We start from the raw sequence: 25,898 nt of genomic DNA, 5'->3' as shown, positions 1-25,898 counted from the left end.
GGGACCTAATACCCACGTGGTTTAAAAGACCAAAATCTTTCAGTTCTGCTGTAGTTGCACACTGAAGATGGAAGCGTTTTTCCAGTAACCCAGTGAATAGCTTGAAATTGTGAATCCAGAGGTTGAATTCTCCTACTGTATAATTATTCTTCTCGTTATGTGGTAATTTTAACAATGCCTGACGGTTTATTTCGATTGCTAGAACATGGGTAATGTTTATCTTACATTGGTATGGATATGTATACATTTTTGGAGAACTGTGATGAGATTTAAATTAAGGTTTTCTGTTTAACACGTAGTAATAGTGTAGGTAAATAAGAGAGAATAGCTTTGAATTCCCTGTAAGAGTTCTGTGTAGGATAGAACTGTTGGTTGAATAGCACTTTTATTTCAAAACACTTTGACTAAACTTCGAGTGTTTCTTTCGGAAGGTGCTTCCCCACTGAGTCCCCCTAATGGGGAAGGGTAGCTGCTTGTTGTGCTGTGTATTATTGCACTAAATTGTGTTTTAAGGTAAACCCTCCACAAAATGCTACAGCATAGGGAGCAATTGGCAAAGCTGCTCTTGAGTATCCTAGGTGAGATGTCTTCTGGTGATCATTAGGTAGATTAGGATAGACAACTTTTGTTTGTCACACGAGTCTGGAAGTAATGCAGGACTGCAGTACAGGGAGCAGAGAACAGACAGGGAAAAAAATGTATATGAAAAGAGCTTTTATATTTCTGGCCTCAAGAAGGACCTTACCCCCAGGCAAAGAAGAATCCCAGCTGAGCAGAGGATGTTTCGAGTAGGCTTTCCTCTAATTTCTGAAAGAAAAGATGAGTCTCTGTTGATTTCTCCCACCCAACGTAGGATCTTTCCTGAGGACACTGAACGTGCAATTCCCTGTGTTCTTATTGCCAAAATTTGCATTATTTTATCTGACAAAAGAGAAAAGATGCCTTCTTTTCTCTGGCATTGACAGTGATGGGAGAGCCAGCAGATTATAGCAGATAGCTGGGAGGCTTCTTTAACAACAGCAGTACATGGGAGACCCAAAACACATACCCTCTCTCTTATGATGCTTTTGTGCTGTGCTCAGGATTTTCCTACCTGTGTTAGCTCTTCTGCTGCATTAATTGCAATCTGCATGGTTAAGTGAATTTTTAACTCTTTCAGTCAGAAAGGAGCAGGGCTTCCCACCATGCACGTATGGTATTATTGGCACTTTCATTGTAACCCGTAATCAGTGTTGCCTCATTTTGGCTGTATCTTTTTTACCTTTCTCTCTTTGTGAGGAAGTATTTTGTATTCAGCGTAATTTTCCTCTTAATAAAATGGTAGTAACTGAAAAGTGAGTTCTTTTGGAAGAGTTTTATTTTCAGATCTGTGGACAAGCATGTGATGCTGTGTTTAACAGTAAAACGCTGGCTCGGTGCAAGTACGCTGCCTTTCCGAGATCACTTTACCAATGACTCCATGGGGGAGAAAAACCTTTAATTTTGGGGAAATAGTTTTATGTGAACTGAGATGGAATCGATGTCCTGGAATAACAGGGTTAACCCTGAGCTCTAAGCCTACAACCTGCATTATGTAGTGGACTGATGTCTGGTAAGGAAAGTCCCTACTGACGCAGGAGGTGACCTGTAGAGAGGAGCTCAAGGGACTTGTGTGATATTTCTTAAAACGCTTCACCACTAAGCATTGCCTAATGTCTGGTTTTCAGTGATATTAGCCCTGATTTGTAGCTTTGATATGATAATGACTTGCCCCAAATAGTCCTGGGAGTCACTAGTTTGGCAGTTAGGATTAATACAACCCCACGTGCTCTGCTCACATCTCTTTGCTCACACAGCTGCTTCTTCAGCAACAAAATGCAGTCTCTTCTGCTTGATGCTTCTTGAAATATGCAGGAATAATTCAGCCCGTGGTGGCAGGGTATAATAGGGGCTATTAATTGTATGCTGTTATTGGGAATAGCAGATGAAAGTTACTTCTGTCTAATAATGCTTGACCTCTTGCTGGTCTATGTAAACCCTCTTGATTCTGTTGGTTTCCATTTTTAAAGCTATTTCAGAATGTGTGTGTCTTAAAAAAAAAAAAAAAAATGCCAGTATTTGAAACTTGTGACAGCTATGGCTGTATTTTTTCTGTTTTCAACAGTTTTAAGCAAAGTTTATTTGCTCTGCGTTTTGTTTTGCAGTTTAGAAGCCAAGGCTAGAACCAGAGCAATTCAGTTGGGTGGGAAAATAAAATAATACAATTAATCTAAAAAATTTTTATTTTTGCCCGGTCTTGGAATTAAAGTAGGCTTAGGGCAAAAGAACATTTTCCAGTTGCGTCATACTTGGGTCTTCTGAAATGTTTAGTTTCTGTTCTTAATCAATGCAAATGGAATTTGAAAAAGGGGTTGTTTGTTTGTTTTTTTCTTGATAAAATGTAGCACTCTTGATTTATAACATACATACAAATAGAGTTTGCAGTGCCATATATGTGATAAATTCTATCGTAGACTTGTGACACTCAAAGCTATTAAAAGCTCAGAGCTGCTGTCAGTGGCTTCTTGCAATTTCATGACCAACAGGAGGAAGCTGAACTTTCTTCAGCTGGACTCGTTTCAAATCCAGACTTCCCTGGAGGTCACTGGAATCTGCAAGTTGCAACCACCAGTTATTGTGAACCTCTTGTATCATCACTGTGTTAGCTAAACCTGTAAATGATTGGGACCTCCTCCCTGTATGGGGCTACGACAGCAGTAGTGCCACACTGCGAAGTGTGCCAGCAGGCAGAGGGCACGTCCCAGCGTGGAGGGGGCGCGAGTAGCGCGCTGCCTCGCCTGCTTGTTAGAATTAAGCCCTGCCTGTTGCTCTGCTGTTGCGTGTGATGCTAACATGTCTTTTTTCCCTGTTCCAGGTGAATGCACAATATTTGCAGCCGTTCGGGATTTGATGGTTAATCTTACGCTGCCCCCTGGTGGGCGTCCATAGACACTTTTAAAAGAAGGCTGAAAATGAGACAAAACAGCAAAAAAAAAAAAAATCTCTCTGAAATTAAGCCTTCAATTAAAAGAGGACGTTCTAATTTTACTTTTTTAAGAGCTAACTAATAAACTGGCAAACTTTCAGGGATGCACTTTCATCAAATAAGTATCACCACGACTTTTGTATAGTGCTGTTGTATAGTGTGTTTTAATGGGAGACACTTCAGACTAGGTAATAGATTGAAGTATCAGCTTGCTGGTAATAGATTTAATATTCTGTTTTATACTATACAGAGTATGAAAATGCCAAACTTGTTTGTTTTTTTGTTTTTCTTATGTTTTGGTGTAATAGTCTTTTTTTAAGGCAGGTCTGTCATTTTTGAATACTGTAAAACTGTGACAAACTTTATATTGAAGCTGTATTTTAATATGACTGCTTTGAATCCTTAAACAATTTATTTGGGCTTGTTGTAAACATGTCCCCAAAAAGCAATATTTAATAAACTGGATTAAAAAAAAATATTCTTAAACTGGATGTTGTATAATCTTAAATGTTATTCCTTTTCTGCTGAAGTTACTGGCCAGGTCTCTTGTACTCACCTACATGGCTATCTCTATATGTGAACCTTAGAAACAATCTCACGTTTACCCTTCGAATTGTTTGTGGGTAACTTTGTGAGTGGTGACAGAAGGCTGCTGTTGTAATCAGAGAAAATTTCTGTCCTTTAGAATTAGTCTGTCATCTGATCATTTGTCTTCGTGGATTAGTATACTCAAATACTAAGCAGAAGGATGTTTCAAACTAATTTTAATAATCCTTTTGTGAATGTATTCTAGCCTACCTTGCTGGATTTGAGGCTCCTATTGCCCCAACAACCATCACAAGGCTTCTTTCTTTATTCTTGAATGAGTCTGTCAAGGCCCTTACATTATTTACAATCATTACATTGGTTTCTGATTTAGACTGCAGCCTTGAACCTGTGGTTTTGAGTGTTGGTACTCTATCAGTAAGTACTGTGCTAGCTTGGTTGTGTCTAACAGGTGATTACAGTTTGTTTCTGAAACACAAAGCTTATCCACTGGGGTGAAAACCCTGGCAATCTTTAAATGTTGCTTCTGCTAATCAATTGGGAAAGATTTTGTAGTTTGGTCTTTCTCAGCTAAACCAGTGACATCAGACTGAGAGGTGATAGAACAATGTCTGAAAAAGACTGGATATTTTGCTGGAGATTTGGGCTGGGTTTGAGGTCTGAGCATTCCCAGGCCAAAAGGAAGCTTTCTGCTATGCAGAGAAATATCTGATGTTGTTTGTGCTCATGGGCAGCTGAGTGTACTGGAGGACGAAGGCCCCACTGAACTTAAGCACTTGAAAATAAATGTGGGGAAGTCCCCACAGGGTGGAGAGAAAGCAATACACGTAAACTAGTGACAGGTGGGTATGAGGTGACAGTCCCAACCTGAGACTGTGGTAAGATTATTGAATTTTCGTGTGTGTATATATCTGTATATACACCACTTCAGTTACCATGCACCACACTGAAGCCTTTATCCTAAATAATTTCTGAAAGAAAAAGACTACTAGAAAAAGGAAGCATTTCCCACAGGCCAGCAACAACTCTGTTCCTTTCTGAGAAGTAACCTTGGCTGTTTACAAGTGTAGTTTTAATTTTCATTCTCCATGTGTTTGGTCCGGTTTTCTGGTAGCCAACCAAACGCACAGATAAGGAGCTGAATCAAGGTGAGATTTGTTTGAATTAAGTTTTAAATCGCTTGTTGTCCTTGTATGTGTGAGCGTCCTGCGGTTTGCCTCTGAAATTGCAAATGTTTTAACTGAGTTTTCAAAGACTGCAGGAAACAAGTTCTGATAACGAGTATTTGAGCCAAAACAAAGCTTCATAAAACCAGAAGCTGTTTTTCTGTCAAGAGCTTTAGTTTGTCTCTAAGCATGTGTTTCATCTATTAGTCGAAAGTTATTCCAGGTAGCGGGCATTTTAAAGCAAAATCTACGTTGAAAAAGCACTAGTACAATAGACTACTGGGAGAATAATTTGGACCATTTGGGTTAGATGTATGATTAAACTGTCAACAGCGTCATTTCAGAAGTTGTGGTATGCCAGCTATTATTTTAGCTCAAGTGGTTATTGTTCTCGTTGCCCAAATTTTCCTGGTACTCACAGAATTTCAGATGTTTTTAAGGTAGGAATGCATTTCAAGAAATTAATGTGGAATTGAAATGTGTTAAGCACATAATATCTAGGCTGTAGTTTCAAAGCTGTGACTTGTATAACCCTGTCATAATGTGATAGATGTGTGCTTAGGTTAAATCTCATTGACTTAAAATATGTGGGCCTTTTCCTAAGACATCCCGAGAGCAGCTGGTGGTTCATAGGCTGGATAGATCAGAAGCAGTGTGCTCGTATTTGAGGAAGCATTTTTAAGACCTCCAGCTTGTCTCCACAAATGTCATGACCTGATGAGGAAGCGGTGCTGCGCTGCCTGCCTGTGTACTCCCAGCCCCGCACGTTCTTCCAGAGCAGTAATCAGCGTCTTTGGGAAATGACCCCGTGTAATAGATTTTAAAGGAAACGTCCGGCTGCTGCTGGGAGAGATAAGAGATGCTGAGTGAGGAAGGATTGTGCTGGGGGCTGTGCGGAGCAGCACAGCTGCAGACAGCTGCCTTAGCTCAAGACACTTGTCCCTGTGCACAGAAATGGGATTTGCAAAGGGGCCTCTGGGTGTGGCAATTCCCTTTGATTTCTGCAGATGTCAATTCATCTTTTGTTCATCTGAGACTTGAAAGCACGCTCCTTGGGCCTAAAATCAGGTATGTAGAGATGCTCTCCACTACTGTATTCATCTCCTGCTGCAGATGGGTGCTTAAAAAACAAAAGTTTTGCCTCCCCCCCAGACACATACACCTCTTGCTGTCTGCACGTTGGGCACAGGATGGCACAGGCCACTTGCAGCTGGTCAAACAAGGAAAGATTTCAGTCTGAAGGAAACAACCTGTTATTCAAACACGCTGTTGGTGAGCAAACACAGCACGTGGGCTCCTGGGCATCCTAAAAGAGGATTATTCAGTTTGTTTCCTTTAGATGATGTGGCCTTGAAGCATCAGTAGTATCTGTGGCCAGGCAGTGATGTTAGAGCGCACATCTGAAGCCCGAGGTGACCCGTGAGGGTTGTGCACTCTGTAGGACACTGTGGGCAGCTGGCAGCTTGAGGACCCAGCAGCACTCCTCGGGCCTCTTAACTTCAGAAAGTCGCAGAAGTGAGGCTGACCGGAGTATTTCAAAACCTCTTTTCTTTCATGACACAGTGCTGTATAGCCCTACGTTGCCCAAGACGTCCATGAGCAATGGTAACGCCTCGGCAGCCCGCTAGGAACGGGCAGCCACCCTCATTGTGCTGGCACCTGTCCTGCTGCTGAGAAGCTGACCCCAGGAAGGGGGGGGGAAGAGGAAGATCAAAGAAGAAGGGGTTAAAGAAGGTGCCTAGGGGTTGACTGCTCGTGCAGCTATAAAAAAAGGTGAAATGGGGGGGGTTATGCTTTGAGTTTAGTGGGTAATACTGGCCTGTCGGTGGCCTCCTGTCTTTAAACCCGGATTCATTGCATTTATTCAGATACAAAAAGAAAAAAAAAAAAATATATATATATGTATGTATTGCATTGCTTTTCCAGTTTTTCCTCCCCCTTTGAGTCGCATAGACAAATAAGTAAAGGTAAGCACACACAGCCGCTGGTCCCATCCCAAATCTTTTCCCTGTAACCCCATGTGTGGAACCGTGCAGGACTCACCTGGTTCAGGGGCTGGCAGGCTAAATTAAGCTCACGACAGCGTGCTGTGAGGCAAACTGTTGCAAGGAGGCCAGCCATGGAGGATTGACTCGCATTGCCCTTGTGCATGAGAGGAACTCTAGGAACCCTTTCACTGTGCCCAACGCTTCTTTTTTTCCCTTTTTAATACTAATGTCATTCTGAACCCATGTTGAAAGGAAAATGTGTTTTCTTTCACTCTTTTAAGTTTCAACTGTGGGAGGATGCTTAAAACATTCACAGTATTTTATCCTGGAATTTATTACAGGTTGAGCCCACCTGCTGGCCCTTGGGACCCTGCAGTGTTGTCCCAAGTTTGTCTGCTTCCGTAATATTTTGCACAGAGAAATTGGGTCATGATTTTAACACCCTGTAATGCCTCTATTGCGTTCTTGCACCTTGGGGTCTTTGGGCACAATCTGATGCAGGAACTCTAGGAACAAAAGGTAAATATTGGCTACGGTTCAGTTGTGAACCAGCGCTCACTTCTGTGCTTTCTGACCTCTAATTTTGGACAAGCACTTACAAAACCCGAGCTGTCAGAATCCCATTTTCCTGCTCTCCAAAAGAGCCTGTTTTTGACAGTCTCTGCTATTGTCTAGATAACAGCTTCCTCCAGCCCTCCTCCACGCACAGCTCTTTGTTGTTCTCCTCCATAGCTCGGCAGTTAAAATAAAGCTTTTAGCAAATGTGGCATTTCCTCCTCCTCTGCTCTGCTGTTGTCACAGATGATTTTATAGAACAAATCTAATTTTACCTTCAACAAGCTTTGTTGTTGTTTGTTGGTGTGTTGTTTTTTGTTTTGTTTTGTTGTTTTTTTAACAGCAATTCTTATAATGCTAGTGAAAATATTCTTTTACATGAAGTGTTGATTTTGGTGGAGGAAAATATCCCTCAGCCTGGCTTTCTCTGCTGTCCACATATTTTCCTAAATTTTGCGGTAGGCTTTCTATTTATATGAATGCTTCTGACCTCATGGGTACTTAGGATGTGAGGATCAGTAGGAAAATAAAAATAAATATTTATTTTCCCCCTCTTATCTGTGTAATATATTGCAGCTACTGGTTACTTGGCTCTGCTGTTCGTTCAGTGGGGACGCATGCTTATTCCTCTGGATAGAACATGAAAACAGCACGGTATTTCCAAACCAAGGCTTGGTGTTGGAGGGTCTTTCCTCCTTGTCCACGCTGAGGAAGGTCGCCAGCCCTTTGCATGGTCTTCCTTCATCTCAGTCCTGACCGTCGGTGCTCCATTGCCATCATCTGGCCTTCTGTAGCCTTTAATCTGAGGGATTTGGCCCCACAGATTATTTTCATAAATGTTTCTGATGTGGAAGTTATTTTCTCTGTACTTAGCACCACAGTCCTGTGGGCTCTGTGTTGGAGGCAGCAGAAATGTGAGCGCCTCCCTTCAACCTAACGGAGTAGGGCAGTGTGGTACAGCGCTTTTTCAATGCTGCGGTATAGAAGATAACGCAGCAATATCAGGAAATCTTTCTCTCTTGACCATGTAAATAGGATGGTGGCTTAGTAAACATTGATTTTCCGCTTCAACCAATACATTGGAGAGTGGAGGCTGCCTCTGTGGCCTCTGTGCTGGGCAGAAGCAGCCATGGGGGCGCAGGCTGGGGACATGGTGCTGACAGGAGGCTGATGCACAACACAGGGCTGGAGCAGCTGGGCTGGCCCGTTTGGGCAGCTCCACCTTCAGCCACAAGCACAGGTCAGGGCACGAGGCCACGAAACGCCCATGACACGGAGGCTGGGTGAGCGCGGCAGCCCAGCCGGCTCCATGGCTGTGGTGGCTTCAGCAAGCCACAAAATGGCTGCCCTCAGGCTGGGCTTCTGTGGCAGCGTGTGGTAAAATGCAGAGCTCCCCAAATCCAGCTGGCCACAGCCTGGGCAGCTTTTGGGTTAAATATCACGGGAACCTGTTTCAGGCATTCTCTATATCTTGGTCTTTTCTAGATCCTTCCTCTGGGTCACAGCCTGTGCTTTTAAAATCATTTCAACCTCCGTAATTTTTTGGCAGTTTGGGGGAAGAGCCCATGAATGAGTTCAGGAGAGTTTATTTCTGGCTAGAGAACGCAGTTTCAGATGAGACAGCTGATACCAAGAAAATGAGGCATTTCTTGTGGGAATACTTCATTCTGTCAGAGTATTTTTGTCTGTTTATTTCTGCTGCTCCGGCACTTATGAGAGATGCTGATTATAAAGAACTTGTTGAAGGAAAGAAAGGCAGAGGTTACAAGGCTTTGAAAATTAGAAACACAACCAAAAAAAAAAGAATTTTAATAGAGACCAAAGAAGAAGAACTTGAGCAGGAAAGAAAATAAAGGTAGGAATGTAAATTTATTTTCTAGCTAAAAGCTGTGTTGTATGCTACAGGGAGCCTCATGAAGGAATTAGGAGGGAGGTAGGATTAAAAGACTTGAGCTTTTTAGATATTTTTCCCCTCCACCAAAGGGCTAATTTAGGTTATAGTAACTACTGCCTCTTATATAGTGTTGGAAATGATGGTGACTGGAGCTTGGAGACCCCTGCCAGCACTCAACATCTCGGCAGTGCTGGGATTTGCTCAGAACCAGGTCTGGGCCGTGTAAGGGCCACACACGGGCTGGGAAGGAGGAACACCATAAAGGTGACTGCTTGGTGGATGAACCCCCAGGAACCTCTGGGACAAAAGGGGGGGGGGGAAAAGGGAAGTGGAGGAGGAACTAAAATGTTTTGTGATGTCTACATCTAGGCTGCTCATTCAAGATGAGGAAGTTGGTCCCATGACAGTGACTCCAATTGCAAAAGGCCAGAATCTCTTCCCCACCTCCCTCCCCAGGCATGATAACCTCTACAAAAAGAAAGAAAAAAAAAAAAGAAAAAAAGAATCCACAAGCATATATTTAGTGATTCCAATAGACACTGCAGAATAGCACAGTTTTGTCAAGGAAAAAGACGCTTGAAGCAGCACCGTTGCTTGAAGTAAGGTGCTTTCAAAGAAATATTTTCTAACTGATGTTTCAGACGACTGACTACAACTGAAATAAGCCTGGATGGTCTAGAGAGGAGGTTGCTGTTTGTTTACTTTCTGGTAGGAAGATCTTTTTCTCCCAGAGTAACAAAAATAAGCCAGTTCCTGGTAGATGGAGTCACCTTTGTGAACATCAGTGGTATGGGAACAATTTTCCTGCAAATGCTTTTACAGGATATCCTTTTAGGTGCATGAATTCCTATTAGCCTTCTGAGTTCATAAAGCCTCATTTCTAGAAAATATTGTGCATATGATTTTTGAAATCTCCTTTAAAAGATGGAAAGAATGTATTTCCAATTTAAAAAAATGTTTTCAATAGAAGGATAAAACCTCTTCTCCCTATGTTTCATTTGTAAAGGTTGATGTAACAGTGTGTGCCTGTGTGTGTACACGCAAGTATGCACAAAGAGATCAAGACCAATTTATATAGAGGCCTGTTCCACCTCCTCACTCCTCCACTTCTGCATGATGTGCAGGTGACTGCACTCCTTCTGGTGCATTTTCCTTTCAGGTTACCCCAAGCTACTGTGACCACCTGGGTGCCCCCAGGCTTTCTTTGGAAAACGATGAGCATTCAGAGATGCCAGGCAGATCCTCTCTGCTCCCCAGGATCGCTCCTACAACCCAGCTCTCGCCTCCCTGAAGGTTTGTGTTGGGCAGAGCTGCACATTCCCAAACACAGCTTAGAGAAGTGCTCCCTTCAGAGCCAGGCCTGCCTGGCTCCCATGCAGCTGTGGCAGCTTGGCTGTGGTGAGCAGTGGCAGGAGTCCAGCTGCCTCCCCAGCTCTGTCAACTCGCTGAGATATTTGAGGTATTGAAGATAATTGCTACAGCTGTTCTTGTATATTTTCCCTCCTTTCTCCCCCCCGCCCCTTGCAGCAGGGATGCGGAGTGACAGGAATAGATTCTGAGGAGCTGAGAGATGTCTGATCACTTAAAGGGTTTTTTATTTCCATACTGCTCTCATACATTAGTCAGGATTTTGATTGATGACCTGCTGTAGGATGTAGTTAGCGCTCCCTTTTAGCTCTGCTGTGTTCCAAATGCTGTAATTGATTATACGGGTATTGGAACATACTTTTTTTTTTCTTTTTATCAATTCCCTGGGCACTTTGACCACAGCATTTCAAGGAAGTAAAACACGGGGGGTGATCAGGCAGGGCGGTAGATAGGCAGCACTTAGGTCCTCTAGAAGCCCATGACCCTACAGTGCCAGCTGTAGGATCCCAGTTAACTCACTGTGAATTTATCTTAGCATACCGACTCTGTCCCCATTGCCTAATGTAAAGCATATGCTTGCTAAATTAAGGGCATATAAATTTGTCATCGTAAATTCATGCACTGGAGCATAATTAAAGTGGAATTTGACAGCCTTTCTAAAAACATTTGGTGCAACCATTAATTTTGTCTCCCTTACGAAGCATTCTAAGGTGTTTTATGTTGTGCATTCATGCCAAGAACTTAGCTATGTCTTTTTGATGATGTTGGATGACATCGATGGCATTACGAAATTTGATTGCCAGCAGCCTCTACTGTGAAACTGTTCTTCAACAACAAAAGAACCTTTTTAACTCTGAAAGTACATCATAGTCCCTATTAAAGGATAGGATTTATATGCAAAAAGCTGTCCGCAGGCACTCCAAGCATAGGTCAATAAGGGGCACAAAGCAGCATCTATCTGAGAACAGCATTCCTAATAATTTTGTTAAATAACCCATCAGGATCACAGCACCGTCAGAGCGCTGCATGTCTGTTCCTGTTTTGGCCTGCTCCAGTGCGTTCTTGTACCTGAACTTCTGAAAATCAATCCTGTCTGACAGGACTGTGGCCACCTGGGCTTTTGGCAGCAGCGGTGCCAGCATCCGTGCTAGCCTTGCAGGGAAGGGAGCTGCTGAAATCTCTGCACTCAGCCCAGTGACATTGCATGTATCACCTCCAGTGTAGCTGACCTATAACTCCCAGCAGTCAGGTGAAAGCTTGTTCAACACTTGCATTTCAATGTTTTCTTCTCTTCCAGTTCCTTTTGTTTTTATTAAATTGGAAACACAGCATTTGTGTATTTTAGACCTGGTTTGGGCTTTACTTGCCTGTGTGCTGCAGCAGCAGGGTATGGGCTGGAAGGACTTTGAAAGTTGCCATGTCTACCACGGAGCAGTCTGGAGAGCTGAAGCATACCCAAACCCTAAATTATAACTCTGAGCTGCCAAGTTTGGGCTTTGAGGGATTATCTAGAAAAAGCATCACACCGACTCTTAAAAGAGCCCTTTATTGTATGTTTTACTTTCTCTTTTCAATCCAAATATCAAAAGCAACACTTGAGTTGTTTGACAGTGGATGCTGTGCGACCACTCTCCTGCCCTTGCCACTTCAGGCAGAATCCTGATAGGGTGTTCATATTTTCCCCCACATCCCTCACTCTCCCCTGGCCTCATCAGAATGCCTTGAGCAAACAGTGAAACAGTGATAATTTCCCTTTCAAAAACAAAATTACAGGCTTTACTGTTGTCTTTCTTCACAGAACTTCTCGTGCCAGTTTCATTACTTTCCTGGTAGCATGGTACACAAAGCCTACAATTTCTGCCACATCACAAGCCTTTTAACAGGTTGTATTCTTGGGGAGATTGAATCTAAAGGTAATGATCAATAGCACATCTAATGGTGTTGACAGCACTTTCATTCTAATTAATTAATTGAATTCTAAATGCAAGAAGGCTATTTCTGGCTCAGGAATCAGTATTCTAATTGCTTATTTGATTAGTAGCTCAGGATCAGCACTGCTGTATAATATAAAAGCTTGATCTAAAAGCACAGTGACCTTACAGTGGCTTTAAAAGTAGCTCGTCCTGTACAACGCAGCTGTTAAATTTAAGAAATGGCACACCAGAGTGCTCAAAAGCATCTCCAGCACCCACTAGGGGCCCACAGCCATGAAAGCGAACAAGTGTGCTACTAACACGGGAGGTGGGAATTTGAACGTGTCCTTCAAACAGAGGGTGGGAAGTGGCAGTAGTCTTAAGACGTGCTTTAAAAAGTGAAGTTCAAGCCTGCAGCAGCAGTGAAGTGGAAGAGATGGCAGGATGACCATCTCAATAGCAAATCCTTAATTTCAAGGAGCTATATTGCAAACTTCATGCTGAATACAGTATAGCTACCCAGCTAGCTGGTGTGCAGATGTTAAACACAATTAATTACACAGTCACTTTAAACAACTGGCTCCTGGGAAACTCTTCACCAGTACCTGAAGTGGACTATTAATCTGATAAGGACCTCTGAGTTTCTGAATTAGGTGAACTAGGATTGCATTAATTGGATGTAGGCCAGTATAAAGCGCAACCTGAAGTAAATCCTCACTAAAAAGGCTTTAGCATGACCAATTTTCAGGCAATCAACATTCCTCCTTGCTTAGAATAAGGAACATGCAGGGCTACTAGCCTAATCTTGCAGAAGTATTGGATGTTCTAGTACCAGACAGATATACAGGATGTTTTACCTTTTTTTAAAAAAAAACCAAACAAACAAAACAAAAAAAAAACTACCTGAAACACTCCTGGGAAGCTGCAATTGGAGCCACCTACCAGCAATAAAAGCAGGTGAAGGATCAGCACTTCTGATACAACAGTACTTAGCCTATCAGAATCACAATGCAATATCCTTTTACCCCTGGGGTACTTCTCTTCCATGTGAAGAACCTCTGAGAGATCCTCACAGCCTGTTACAATAACGCTTCCCATTTACTTTAAATGAATTACAGCAGCCCTGTGGTACAGTTGAGTTCATCATTTCAAGATTTTAGTACATAAGGTCATCTCAGAACGTTCTGTAATCACTGTAGGTTGTGGCAAAGATGTTGCAATTGACCAGGAAGTTCAAGCAAAAATCTCAGAAATGGAACTTGAGCATCTCCTTAAGGAAGATAGAAATTAATATAAAAAGACACAAGAATCGTAATTCAGGGACAAGAAATTTCAAAGAGTGACTTGAAATATCATGGAACTATTATGTCAGTGCTTTTTAAAGAGTATTTTAACATTTCAAACCTCTTAGTGATGTTTAGGACAAGCAGAATCTCATGAAGAAGCTTACTCTACTTCAACTGCTTTATGTCCGAGACAGTTGAAAACAACACAAGCTCCTGAATAGTCCCACAGCATTTACATCTGTCTTACCTTTGTGTGTTGACTTCTCAGTGCAAAATGTTTCCCATGATCTAACAGTAGCCTGACAGTAGTTACTCCTCCTCCTGCCACATAAGTCATTTTCATTAAATTAGTTAATTTGGAAAGATTCTACTATTGATGTACTCCCCTTTTCTTACTCTGGATCATGCTTCTACTGAAGTTCTGTGATACTGTCTTCCACATTAAGTGATCTCAAAGCAGTCAACAAAGTTTAAAATAACATACAGACTATCACATTATAGTTCACTTTAAACGTTAGGGTTCATGACTATCGAAACTGGATGACAGAGCACTGTTTTCATAATAAAGTTGTACAACTTCACCAGATGTATTTGATGCTCATCAAAACACTGCAAATACATTACAGAATGCTCTTGTCAGGTTGAAATTGTCCAGAGAAACCAGCAGTGCGCTCTTCCATTATTTATCCTATTTTTAATAGGATTTTTAATCTTAAACCCTGTTGAAGGTAATTTTGAATTGTAAAAGAAAAAACACTAAGCAGGATTTTCTAGACTTTGGCAAAGCTGCACTGAGTTACTCACGTCGACACAAAGCATTGTGAAATGTCTCCAAGACAGGAACACATGCACAACTTCAACCCCTCCAAATCAGACAGGAAGCAAGACAGATTAATTCACTGTGCAGCAGTAGATTTAGCTCACATTACTGTATTCTAGAGGAATTTCATCTACCACAAGAGCAACTGAAAATTTCTGAAAAGTGGGGAGTTCTAAAAAAGACTCAAGCCACAGATTAACAGTTTGCGTTAGCTACACCCGCTCTTTGGCTTAAGAAAATGAATGCATACAAGATGATCCTCCAACATTCACTTAAATCTAAGCTGTTAAAGAGACTTGGGCCCACTCTCAGATACAGGAGGCTGCTCGCAGCTGCTCCATTCAGCTGAGCTAGGAAGGCAAAATAGAAGTGTCCCCACCCATGAAGCCACAAACAATACATGCATTCAGGAACTGTTCTTTGTTTTATTGAACGATCGAAGCAGGACTGTAATCAAGTGTTGGTCCACTCTTATCATCAAAAAGAAGTTTGTTCATTTTTTTAATAACATCAACACAAATGGAAGGAACATGAAGCATCATAATAGGAACCTTTAACTACAGGATGTTAGACTATGCTCAGACTGGTGCTACTTCCATATTTCTAGGCTCTCCACTGTATAGACCAGCCACACTAGTGTTATTTATCTCCAAATCGTTACGGTTCTTGGTAAAGCACCCTTCTGGCTATCTGAGCCATCATCATGAGATCAAAATGCCATTTCTGCCACTAGAATCCTGATCTTGTAGCATTTAATATTTTACTAAAGAGTAACAACTATCCTCTCCAGAGTTACATATAGTCATTATAAATATTTACATCAAACATTTACAACTGGTTCATAATATACAACACAACAATTTAACTACAATTCATAATCTTCCTGTGTCATAATTTCAGTCTGTTTTGCACACGGTCACAGGCAGTACAGGGCATTTCTGAAACTCATGTTACATGATAAAAAAAATGGAATGATGTTACTTTCATAACAATCAGTTTGGGGGAAGTGTTTTCATTGTTATCAAGCAGATTTCAATTTCTAAACCCAATCTAGTGCTACAACTAACTTTTAAAATAGGATTAAGAGGAGGAGGAAAAAAAAAGATCCTTGGAAATAAATACACCTTTAAAAATTCCACAGTTAACCATGTAAGAGTATTTGTTTCCACACAAAGTAAAGGAGACCTTACTCTTCATCATTTCCCTGTGCTGGAACACTTTAGTTCAATCCATTCTTATCTTCTGATTCGTCATCCTGTAAATAATGCTGTCATACCCAGGATCCATGTTCCAGAGGTTGTAGGAGATGACTATCACAGCTAAAGCAAGACCTATCATCATCCACAGAATGATGTTGAAGATTACAGAGTAATTGTAGTTGTACGGATAGGCAAGGTTATATGGATTATCTGATTCACTCTGTAACGAAGAAAATAAGTGCATTACTTTAACAAGTTATTTTGCATACAAAACGCATTCTGACTACATCAAAAATCCAAGCCATCTAAATCAGAGATGCATTTTTGTCTAGACAACTCTGATGCTAGGGCACAAAATGCAAAAGTGATTACGTGACTGACATTAATGGAATCCAAAGGAAGTGGCTGACAAGATCCTCATGAAATCCAATGAGGACAAATGCAAAGCCCTGCACCTGGCAGAATAACCCCACCTGACAGCACAGGCTGGGCACTGACCAGCTGGGGAACCGCGCTGCAGAGGGGGCCCGTTGGACAGGGTGAACAGAGCCAGCAGTCTGCCCCTGCCACAATGAAGGTAAACTGCATCCTCAGCTGCAGCAGGTCAAAGAAGGTTTCTCTCTACCCAACTCCCATGAAGCAGGGCTTGCGTGCACTACTATACTGGGGAAAACAGTGCAGGAGTACAAATTCTAACAAGAAACGAGGGAAGTTTTCACAGTCAGAGTGGTTTGATTTTGGAACAGGTTGTCCAAGGCTACAAGTTCCGCAGCCTCTCTAGACATTTCAAGAACTTGGCAGGACAAGGACCTACGGAGCCTGATCAAACTCCTAAATTAATCCTGCTTTGAGCAGATTAGACCACATCTTGAAGCTGTCTTTAAACTAAATTACTGTATGGTTTATTCAAAATCATTAAAGGTAAGCTGACCTCTTCACACCCATGCCTACATCAAAGTGAGTACCTTAGTCCTTAAAAAGTTATGCTTGGGTAAAGAAGTGATGCAGTTTGTATGTATTTGTGCTGTCAATAGATGAGATACAAAAAAAGGTACGTATAATACCTGTGAAGACTGGAGAATGGAGCGAGTCTTCCTTGTGAGGGGAGAATTAAACGTCTTCACAGCCACCACTTCTACTACTGCATTCCCACTATACAGATTATACATCTCATCTGCAAACTAGAAGAGCAAAAGTGACTTAATTGAAAGCCTAAACCGTAGACAGGAATTAAGGAGTACTTTGTAAGCAAGATGTACTAAACTGTAACATGTCAGTTTCAGGATTAAGACGATTGTAGAAAGTTGTAAAATAAAAGCTACTATTTTTGAGTTCCAGCAAGAAAGGGCCAACTTCCAGCTGGTTTACAACATCTCAGAGTAAACAGTTACTTGTCTTAGTAAATTCATGCTTTTACACTTTTCCATCATGCTTTTGAAACTTGAAACTTACTGGTGTCAGGTCTTAATAAATATTAGCTAACAATTATGTAAGACCAGCTAAAGCAATACTTTCTTGAATGGTTGGAAATTAAGGTTTATATAACTTCATGGCAAGGGGAGACTAATCACTGTACCCCAGGATAAAAAAAGATTTCCACATTTCACTGGCCAGTATTGGTGAGACATGCTGGTGGTTTTTAAATGCAAGATGTTTGTTTAGGAAAGACAGATGTATCACCTCATATCTTACATAAGGTTTTAATACATTCCTACTCCTTCATCCAAAGCATTTAAGATATTGTGACATGATTCTATACAGCAACAAGTTCTAATATTCAATTTTATAACTGAGCAAATGTGTTGTAGAAATCAATAAAAAAACCAAAACAAACATCAGTAAGGCCATCACTAATTAAGTGGCAGTTCACAGCAGAACACGATCAAAAAGCTAAATCCTATGTTGTTAACACAAAAAAAAAAAGTCTTTCCTTAGTATTGCTATGAGTTTTGTTCCTTAGCTAGAAAGTATACCTTTTGCAAGGAGTCTACAAGAATTTGAGAAGCATCCTTGAATTGCTGAGAGTCTTCCCCATACCGTTTTCCAACTTCTTCCAAACCAGACAGCTCCAGAGAATACAGGTCTGGAGAGTGATCTTTGGCCAAGTGCTTGTGTCGAGACAGCTTTGGGACACAATTGAGGACAGGAAGAATTTAATTCATAAACAGGTTACTTGAAAAACATTTTCACAAATTCAGTATGCTGGGACTAATCCAGCCTCACTTTCCAGTCATATTCCACATTGACTAGAGATTTTTGGCCAACTTAACTACAAAGGTGTCCACAAGTGTGTTGTTTTGTTTTTATTTTTATTTTTCCTTAACCTACAGAAGAAAGCAGACAATCATCATGTAGCATCTATTTATAACATGAGATTGCATACATGTAATCTAGAGCTCTAGTAAAAGAAACATGCTTTTATTCTTGTCAGAATCCTCTCTCTATACTTGCCTTAAAAATAAAAGTTGGAAAAAAAAAAACTTAACGACAATACCTGGACACTACTATTCCCTCCACTGAAGCTTGGCCCTGCAGAAGCGAGTAAATTGCAACTTCCACCTTACTGTTGCCCACGTACAGAAGTATTTTACTTAAGGAGTATTATCTATTCATCACAATTCATGCTACAGAAATCGCTATCTTTTTCAAGTAAATGGAACAATGACATTTTGAAGTGAAATGGTAGACAGGGCAAAGAACATGTTCTTAACTACCATTACACTTCAAGTAAGAAAACAAGGAAAGACCTGCAAATTCCTCGTTGAGTACTTCCTGTGGGTATGGAGAAATAGTAGCTCAGAACACAACAAAAAAGAAGCGACAGAGAACCAAAGTTCTCATTTCCTTCCATAACACTTAGGCTGATTCAAATACCTGGAGAACACATTATTTAAACTGATGCAACCAAACAATGATACACTTGAGTGCATATCACTGTTTGCCAAGTACCCTGGCTATGGCTTCTCTACCTTTAAACAGTATCTTTGAAGTTTGAGACCTCAGGTGTAGGAAATGTTTCACAAAAAAAATAAAAAAATAAAAATATCTTACCAGGCTTGCAATATCATGTAGGACTTGTAGTTCTGACAGAAAAAGCAAGTCAACCTGGGGAAGGATACAAAAAGAAAAAGATGTGTTTCTTATGATGAAAGGAGAGTCAGAGAAGCCTTATTTTGTTGCAAGCCTCCATATTTTCTAACAGGTTATGTCTGCTCCAGCATCAAAACACACTAGAAGGCAATTACTTTTAATAAAGTTACTTACAGAAGAACTTAAACCATAGTTTTTAGAATTCAATTAGAAAAAGGGTGCTCTTCTAGGCAAAGGAAGAAGAAAGTGGAAAAGCATATTAAAAAATAACCTACAAGTACTCATTGGTTATGTTTTTTTTTTTTTTTTTTCCTTTACCTCGTTGTTTCTGCTGAGGGAGTTGAGAGGAAGGGAGCTGAGAATGGAGTTGTCCTGGAATAAGCGGTTTCGCAGTTGGCGCAGCGTGACAGAAAGATCTTCAAATACAGAGTTTGCCTTGCCCACCATGTACACTCTCTGCAGGAATAGCCATTGTTTAATAAGAGACGTTTGTTTTTTAGTTGCTCCAATCACACATTAACAATCAACCATACTTGCAAATCATACTCCAACGTAAAATACTTTCATGTAACTGCTTCTGCTCCAACCATACAAGTGGAAAGTGTTCTTCCTATTTAGAGCATTTGCAATCAGAACTGAAGCAATACTCACTTCCTCGCTGGGGGCCAGCTGCAAGACCACAGGAGTCTCCTCAGAGAACAAATTATGAATAGCATTCGCAACACTGTCCATGCTGAAAGGAACAGCCTGAAACACAAAGTCTAGTTATATTTTGGGGTAAAGCCAGATGTAATGACATAAAAGGAGAAAACTACTTAACTACGGAAGTCTGGAAAAATAGGAGACACTCTTTTTGGAATTATTCATACTCTGCTCAAAGTGATACCAATCAGAGCCAAGGTAAAAAATAACAATTGCACAACTGTTAACAGACTACTTGCAAATATGGTGAACACCACACATTTTTAAGAACTCCAAGAGGCCATGATTGTGTCATTACGAGGCTAATTTAAGCTGAAAGTATAGCCTCATTTCCCGAGGAAGCCAGACCAACAAATATAAAAGCAATACAAAAGGCTGAACCCACGTTACCATAGATTGAAAGTTATGAACCACAGAAAGCTGTGGAATGAAAATATATCGGTAGAAAGACCAATTGCTGAAATACCGAAGAAATGAACCACATGCAAATTACCGAGAGCAAGAGAAGTCCTAGCATGGCATTAGAGCCATTACAGGTATGCGAATAAAACTCTAAAGTTTTTCTAAACACTTATTTCTAGGTTTTATCCAGAAAGAAGCAGAATGACATTTCCATTCATTAGTTAAAGAGCACAAACATCTTTTTTCTAATAGATATTGCTAAGTCTGTAGGTTAGGATAATTAGTACCCAGTGGCCCCGAACATGAACTTGGCAATAATCATTTGAAATTATTCTTGAATACCAGAGAACCAGTATACATTTGAAGCAGCTCATTTGAAGCCACAGCAGTGAAAAAGCTGAAGACTAGGAATCTTAATTTATTTTAATGGGAAATAAATAGGCATTAAGTACACCTCTGAACTTTTACAAGTTACAAGCGTGCATATGACTGAAGACTACTACCCTATATGTAAGGGTTCTGTCGTCCTTTTGTCAAACAAACTCAGCGCAGGAGAGCCTACATCAACTTCAAAGGCCTCTGACCTTGTACAGCAGTCAGACTGGATTATTTATCGATACAGCCTGATCCATCATTCTAGGGGGATACGTGAACTTCAACCAAAGTTAAGAATTCTGAGAACTTCAAGGACTACAGTAGAAAGCCTGGCACTTCTAATTAGATCAAAAGATTCACAGAAGGGGAAAGACTGGTCCAGATACGGATACTCACGTTCTCAATAGGGTAAGAAATTCCTTTCACAGGCAAGGTCAGCTTGTCTACTCCCTTCACCGTTACTAACACAGTAGCTCGTGGTCTGTGGAACAGATCACCCACTGCAAGCCCAGGCCAGGAAAGGTCCTGTTACAAAATAGTGGAAGACAAAACAAAACAACCAGTTGTATTACACAGGAGGAAAGACAGAGGGGAATCCTCCCTGACCATTACAGCAAAATAACTTATCTTGTTGATATCTCTGTACAGGACATCCTACTGGAAATTTCATGGGGAAATAAGTATGACTAGAATGCTTCCATGAGGAAAACTGCTACTCTACAAGCTACCAGCAATTTCACAATGAAGTCTGCATTGAGAGAACATTATACATACTGGATACTTCAAGAGCTATTTCCCATAGAAAAGTAAACATACAGTCTGTACTCGTTAAGTAAAGCTCTGATTTTAAAACAAAACAAAAAAAGCTTCCACAAAACAACACAGAAACATATTTAGACACACTAAAACACTAACATCTTGATATGTCAGCACCACAAAGAAATAGGAGGAGGGGTGCTAATAGTACTAATAGACTATCACCAACCTAAAAACCCACAAACTTCCATAGAGACATAAAAGGATTCCTTAGTAACTAACTACCGTTACATATGGGGAAGAGCACAGTCTGTGGTACATGGCTAGTTTACTCAGGCACACAAATACAAACTCAACTGTTTGTCATGAATTCAAACACGTTTCTCCATTTGTGTAAAAGATGTAACTGCCTTTATTTATTTATTTATTTATAAGTTTTATGAAACCAAATTGTTTGGATTTTGGATGTAAAATGTCACTGACATTATGAACTGTGTCACTTTAAACAGAAGAAAAAACCTTTTATAACATCAACAGGGACGAAAACTTCGTTCAGTTTGACCTTCCCTCAACAAGGGGAAGACTACCTAATGACTATTTTTGCCAATCTAATGCAGTACATATTTAAAAATCTTTACAGTGTAACCTACTGCGCTGTCAGATTAGTTTCCTAGACTACAGCCTTGATGTAAACTGCAAAACGAGTGTTTTGGACCCACAGTATTCTCAACAGCAGTGTCGGAAGGTGCCTACCTTGTGATCTCTGTTTTTGTTTTTTTTTCTTAATAATGCAAATATACTTATTTGAACACTAGGCGTAGAAATTTATTTTACTAGTTTCACGACTACAAGCATAATTAATTGACACCGTGCTACGTAAAACAAGTCCCAAAATACAGGCTAAACAGACCTGCATTCAAACCAGCGTTATCAGACCTCTTGCCCAGATGCTGTATGGAAGAAATGGGAACTGAACTCCCCTGCCAGCACTCTGAGGATATCCCAGCTTGCAGCTTTCAGCATCTGGCTGCGCACAGACGCTGCTAGACACCTTGCCATTAAAAACTTTCATAGGCTACTTCAATAGTCACTTGTTCTTTCTGCAGCCCAGCAAAAAAAAAATCAGTAAGCAATGTGGAATCTGTCCATGAACTCTTACTTGTCTGCCCCACTTCAAGTATCACTAAAGCTATGTTTATCCAAAAAACTAATCTGGGAAACAAATTAGGTTTTCAAGTGCTTCAATTACTTCCTAAGCAACCTTTTCACTTGTTCTAATTAACTATGCTTAGCAGACAAACTTGCTGACCTGACAAAACGCTTGCTTAGCCAAGACATTTCTCATCATTTTCAGAATACCCAAGAAAAGATCCCTCTGGATAGCTCACAAGAATTTGGAGAGGATTCCACAAGTTCTCACTACAAGACTACAGAGGGTGGGAAACAGCACGTAGCTGGGCCTCTGAACAACTGATGACCGTGACTGCTACAGACTCTGCAGGCTTGCTTCCTTCTATAGCTGATGATTCAAACTAGCCAGCTAGCACAGCCTCCTTCTGCTCATATGACTGATACAGCTCCGGGTTTGGAAACCACGCTCAGACAAGTCATCCATGCCTCAAGACAGGATGATATTTTATATATTCCAGCACATGATAGGAAGATTTGTATGTTAACCAAGCAAGTCCCTAGTTTTAGAGTTGTTTCAAAATGAAGACATCTAACATACCTCTTCAACAGAAAAGCCCATGGATAACGCAGCCACATCTGGGATCCGATCGCCAGGAATTGGCCAACTTCCATCTCGAAAAACAACTGACTGAGGTGTCCGTAAGATACTGAATTCATCACCGCGCACACCTGAAAACAGACAAACAAGCAAGCTGTCACATTTCTTACAGTCTCTCTCTCTCCTCACAGAAGCAAAGCATACCAGAGCTTTCATTCATTCTTGTCTTTCTCATACCTACCACTTTATGCCGAATATGTAACAAGTAACGTTGGCTTTAGTGCTCTGTAACAGGAGGCAACGGATCTATACAGCAAAGACTAAGAATGGACAAATCCACAGTGACAAAAACTGGATGATAACTAAAGCCAACAGCACAGCAGGCTTCTACCTACTCACTAGCAGGCCACGAGCTGTGTGACAACTCAGGACTGGCAAAGCCAACCCTCAGCAGAGCCAGGCAGAATCCAAACACCCAGCTCAGCAGCAGCCATGCACCAACACGGCTCTGTTTCCTTCCAGGACTGCACAGCGTAACCCCTCTATTTGTGTAGTAAACAGCCTGCACACCGAGCCCAGAGCAGCCAGGATCGGTTGAGCTCATCAGCGCTGGTTTAAACAGAGCGCTGCCAGGAACAGTCTGGCTCCTGCAGAACAGCTCCGGTGTCTCTGCCCTGCCTCCTCCAGCACGGGAGGTCACAAGACTTCTCGCTTGATGCAGCACTGGGCCTCAGCTGACTGTGCAAAGCCACGACTCGCTGTACTCCTCGTGCTGGGTTTTCACTTACCTGGGATCCCTCTTTCCTCTCTTCCCTGTTACATTCAACAACAAAGCTGACTACATATCCTTGTAGGGTGTAGTACAATGCCATTTATGCTGTAATAAGGTCAGAGAGGACTACATAGAAATGAGAGAGTTATTTCAGTCTAGCTGCCTACTTAACGTCACTTAGGCAGAACAGCAAGACTGTGTGTACACAAACACCTAACAGCTTATCTAAATCAATTCTAAAACATATTTGGTGCAAATCTGTATGTAAGCAGTCACACACACAATGCAGAGTTTCAGAAATATGCTTCTACCATAAAAATGATCTGATACAATGCTTAAGAAAACCAAGGAAGAAAGCAACAAATACTTGCAGGCCACCTAAGCTTCAGTTCCAATTACACCATCAGTCTGATTACGTGCTTCAAACTTACACATTTGTGGTAAACTTTTAAAGAAAATATAAGCAGCTACTCTCATGACCACTGAAAATTAGTTACCAGCCTGAGCAGCTATAGAAAGTACTTCTCCAGGGGATCTGTAAATCTAAAGGCCCTACACATACACACATAAAAAAAGCAAGCATCAGTAGTAACTGATGTGAAGCGCAATTATAATTTGTCTTGACATTAGTTTAACCAATTCGACCTTGAAGATGTTGCTTTAAACCTGGGTCATGATCATGCATACCAATGTTGACAGTAAACCTGAGCTATGTTACAATAAACACACTAAAGGAACAAAGTACTGTGAAGCAGGTCAGGGAAGGGTGGCAAAAGGCAGGCAGGAGGCCAAATCAACAGATGCATACGGAGCCGGTTCAAAAACACTTTTGTTTTAAATTGATATAGGTTCTCTGGGTGGCCTGCTATCAAGTGTAATGGTATAGCAAACCATATCTTGAAAAACATGCAGGTTTCCATGACAGTTTGCTTAAGAAGGAATTTACAATTACAGCTTTGCTCAATCAAATAGTGACAGGACAAGGGGGAATGGTTTAAACTGAAAGAAGATGGATTTAGGATAGATATTTGGAAGAAATTCTGTAACTGGAGGCTGGTGAGGCCCTGGCATAGGCTGCCCAGAGAAGCTGTGGCTGCCCCATCCCTGGAGGTGCTCAAGGCCAGGCTGGATGGGGCTTTGGGCAGCCTGGGCTGGGGGGAGGTGTCCCTGCCCATGGCAGGGGGGCGGAACCAGGTGGCCTTTGGGGTCCCCTCGTTCCCCAGCCAGCCCCCGCCCCCACACGACGCCCCCCCAGCCCACAGAGCCCATGCTGAGCCGCCGCTCGCCCCCCAACCCCAGCCCTCCCCCACCCGCCCCCGCGCGCGCCCCTTCCCAACCGCTGCGGCCTGGCCGTTGAGGCGCGCGACCGGCCGTTAACGACCGTTACGGCCGTTACCAGCCGCTACCGGCCGCCCACCTCACTCCCTCCCTGCCCCCGCCGCCTCACCGGCCAGGCAGGCCGCGACCAGCAGCACCGCCGCGGGCACCACGCCCCTCCGCCCCATGGCACCCCCGCCGCCGGCCGCCGCCGCACTGCCAGGCCCGGCCGGGAAGACGCCCGGCCCCCCCCTGCCGAGCGCTGACGGGCAGCCGGCGCGGCCAATGAGAGGGCGGGGTTCCCGGCGGAGGGGCGGGACCGAGGGGATAGCCCCGCCCACTCCCCGGCCCGGCCCGTCAGGTGAGGCGCTGCCTCGCTAGGGGGCGGGGCCGTGGTTTGAGTGGCGTTTCGGCTGGGCCAATCAGATCGCGTGGGGGAGCTCTGCGGCATTTCCCCCTACCGGTAAATTGGCAAGGAGGCGGAGCCTAGTGGGAGTGAATGACAACCGCTTTGTCCAATCGAAGCGCGAGAGGTCAGGGCCTCGCCCCTCCCACCGCCCCCTCACCGCGGCCGTGCGGGGGGAGGGAAAATCTCTGATTGACAGGCAAACCAACCAATCACAGGCTCCATGAGGCGCGGTGAGGGGCAGTGGGTGTGGGAGCCGTTAGTGATGGGGGCAGTTCCACAGCCCTTAGGGCTGGAGGAGGGCTCCAGGGGCTCCATGTCCGACCACCCACTGCCACCACTCAACCGTGTCCCTAAGCACCACGGCCAGCCTCCCCTTAAGTCACCATAACCTTCATAAACCACGCTGTGCGAGTCACGGGCACTTCCAATTAACACCCACGTAATTAATGCTCTGCTTGGCGCATGACGAAACCAGCACCACACAACGGCTGCTGTAGAGTAAATGCAAATAGTTTGTGGACACCACAGTAAGAGTGTGACCAGGCCGCTTGTGGTCTCTCCTGCCTTCTCAGCAGGGCTAAGAGAACATAACGATGACGATCATTAA

At 42.4% G+C, this 25,898-nt stretch overlaps 2 protein-coding genes across 2 annotated transcripts in view; one reads left to right on the top strand and one right to left on the bottom strand.

Annotated features, from left to right (window-relative positions):
- Positions 1–3,482, top strand: part of MED14 (mediator complex subunit 14) — a 37,448-nt gene extending 33,966 nt beyond the window's left edge. Inside the window, exon 31 of the mRNA XM_027449005.3 lies at positions 2,894–3,482. Within this exon, the coding sequence (XP_027304806.1) occupies positions 2,894–2,967 (74 nt within the window). The 3' untranslated portion in view covers positions 2,968–3,482. The remainder of the gene's footprint in view (positions 1–2,893) is intronic.
- An 11,463-nt stretch (positions 3,483–14,945) lies between these two features.
- Positions 14,946–25,170, bottom strand: ATP6AP2 (ATPase H+ transporting accessory protein 2). The gene is made up of 9 exons (XM_027449006.3): positions 25,013–25,170; positions 22,794–22,924; positions 20,705–20,833; positions 19,481–19,576; positions 19,148–19,285; positions 18,791–18,844; positions 17,713–17,862; positions 16,804–16,920; positions 14,946–15,959 (listed from the first exon to the last, which is right to left on the bottom strand). Exons 1-9 carry the CDS (start codon positions 25,068–25,070, stop codon positions 15,765–15,767), a joined length of 1,068 nt encoding a protein of 355 aa, XP_027304807.3. The 5' UTR covers positions 25,071–25,170; the 3' UTR covers positions 14,946–15,764.
- Between the last annotated feature and the right edge of the window lie 728 nt (positions 25,171–25,898).

This window comes from Anas platyrhynchos, chromosome 1, assembly GCF_047663525.1.
Source record: "Anas platyrhynchos isolate ZD024472 breed Pekin duck chromosome 1, IASCAAS_PekinDuck_T2T, whole genome shotgun sequence".
NCBI classification, from domain to species: Eukaryota; Metazoa; Chordata; class Aves; order Anseriformes; family Anatidae; genus Anas; species Anas platyrhynchos.
The sequence above is the reverse complement of the archived record's forward strand: the minus strand, read 5'-3'. Positions and strand labels throughout refer to the sequence as shown.

Excerpts from the sequence above, each read along its gene's own strand:
- ATP6AP2 (XM_027449006.3), bottom strand. The coding sequence starts at position 25,070 with ATGGGGCGGAGGGGCGTGGTGCCCGCGGCGGTGCTGCTGGTCGCGGCC. Across the intron at positions 17,863-18,790 it reads TACATGATATTGCAAGCCTG|CTGTCTCGACACAAGCACTT; the intron begins GTAAGATATTTT and ends TGTGTCCCAAAG. Across the intron at positions 15,960-16,803 it reads CCATTCTCCAGTCTTCACAG|AGTGAATCAGATAATCCATA; the intron begins GTATTATACGTA and ends TCTTCGTTACAG.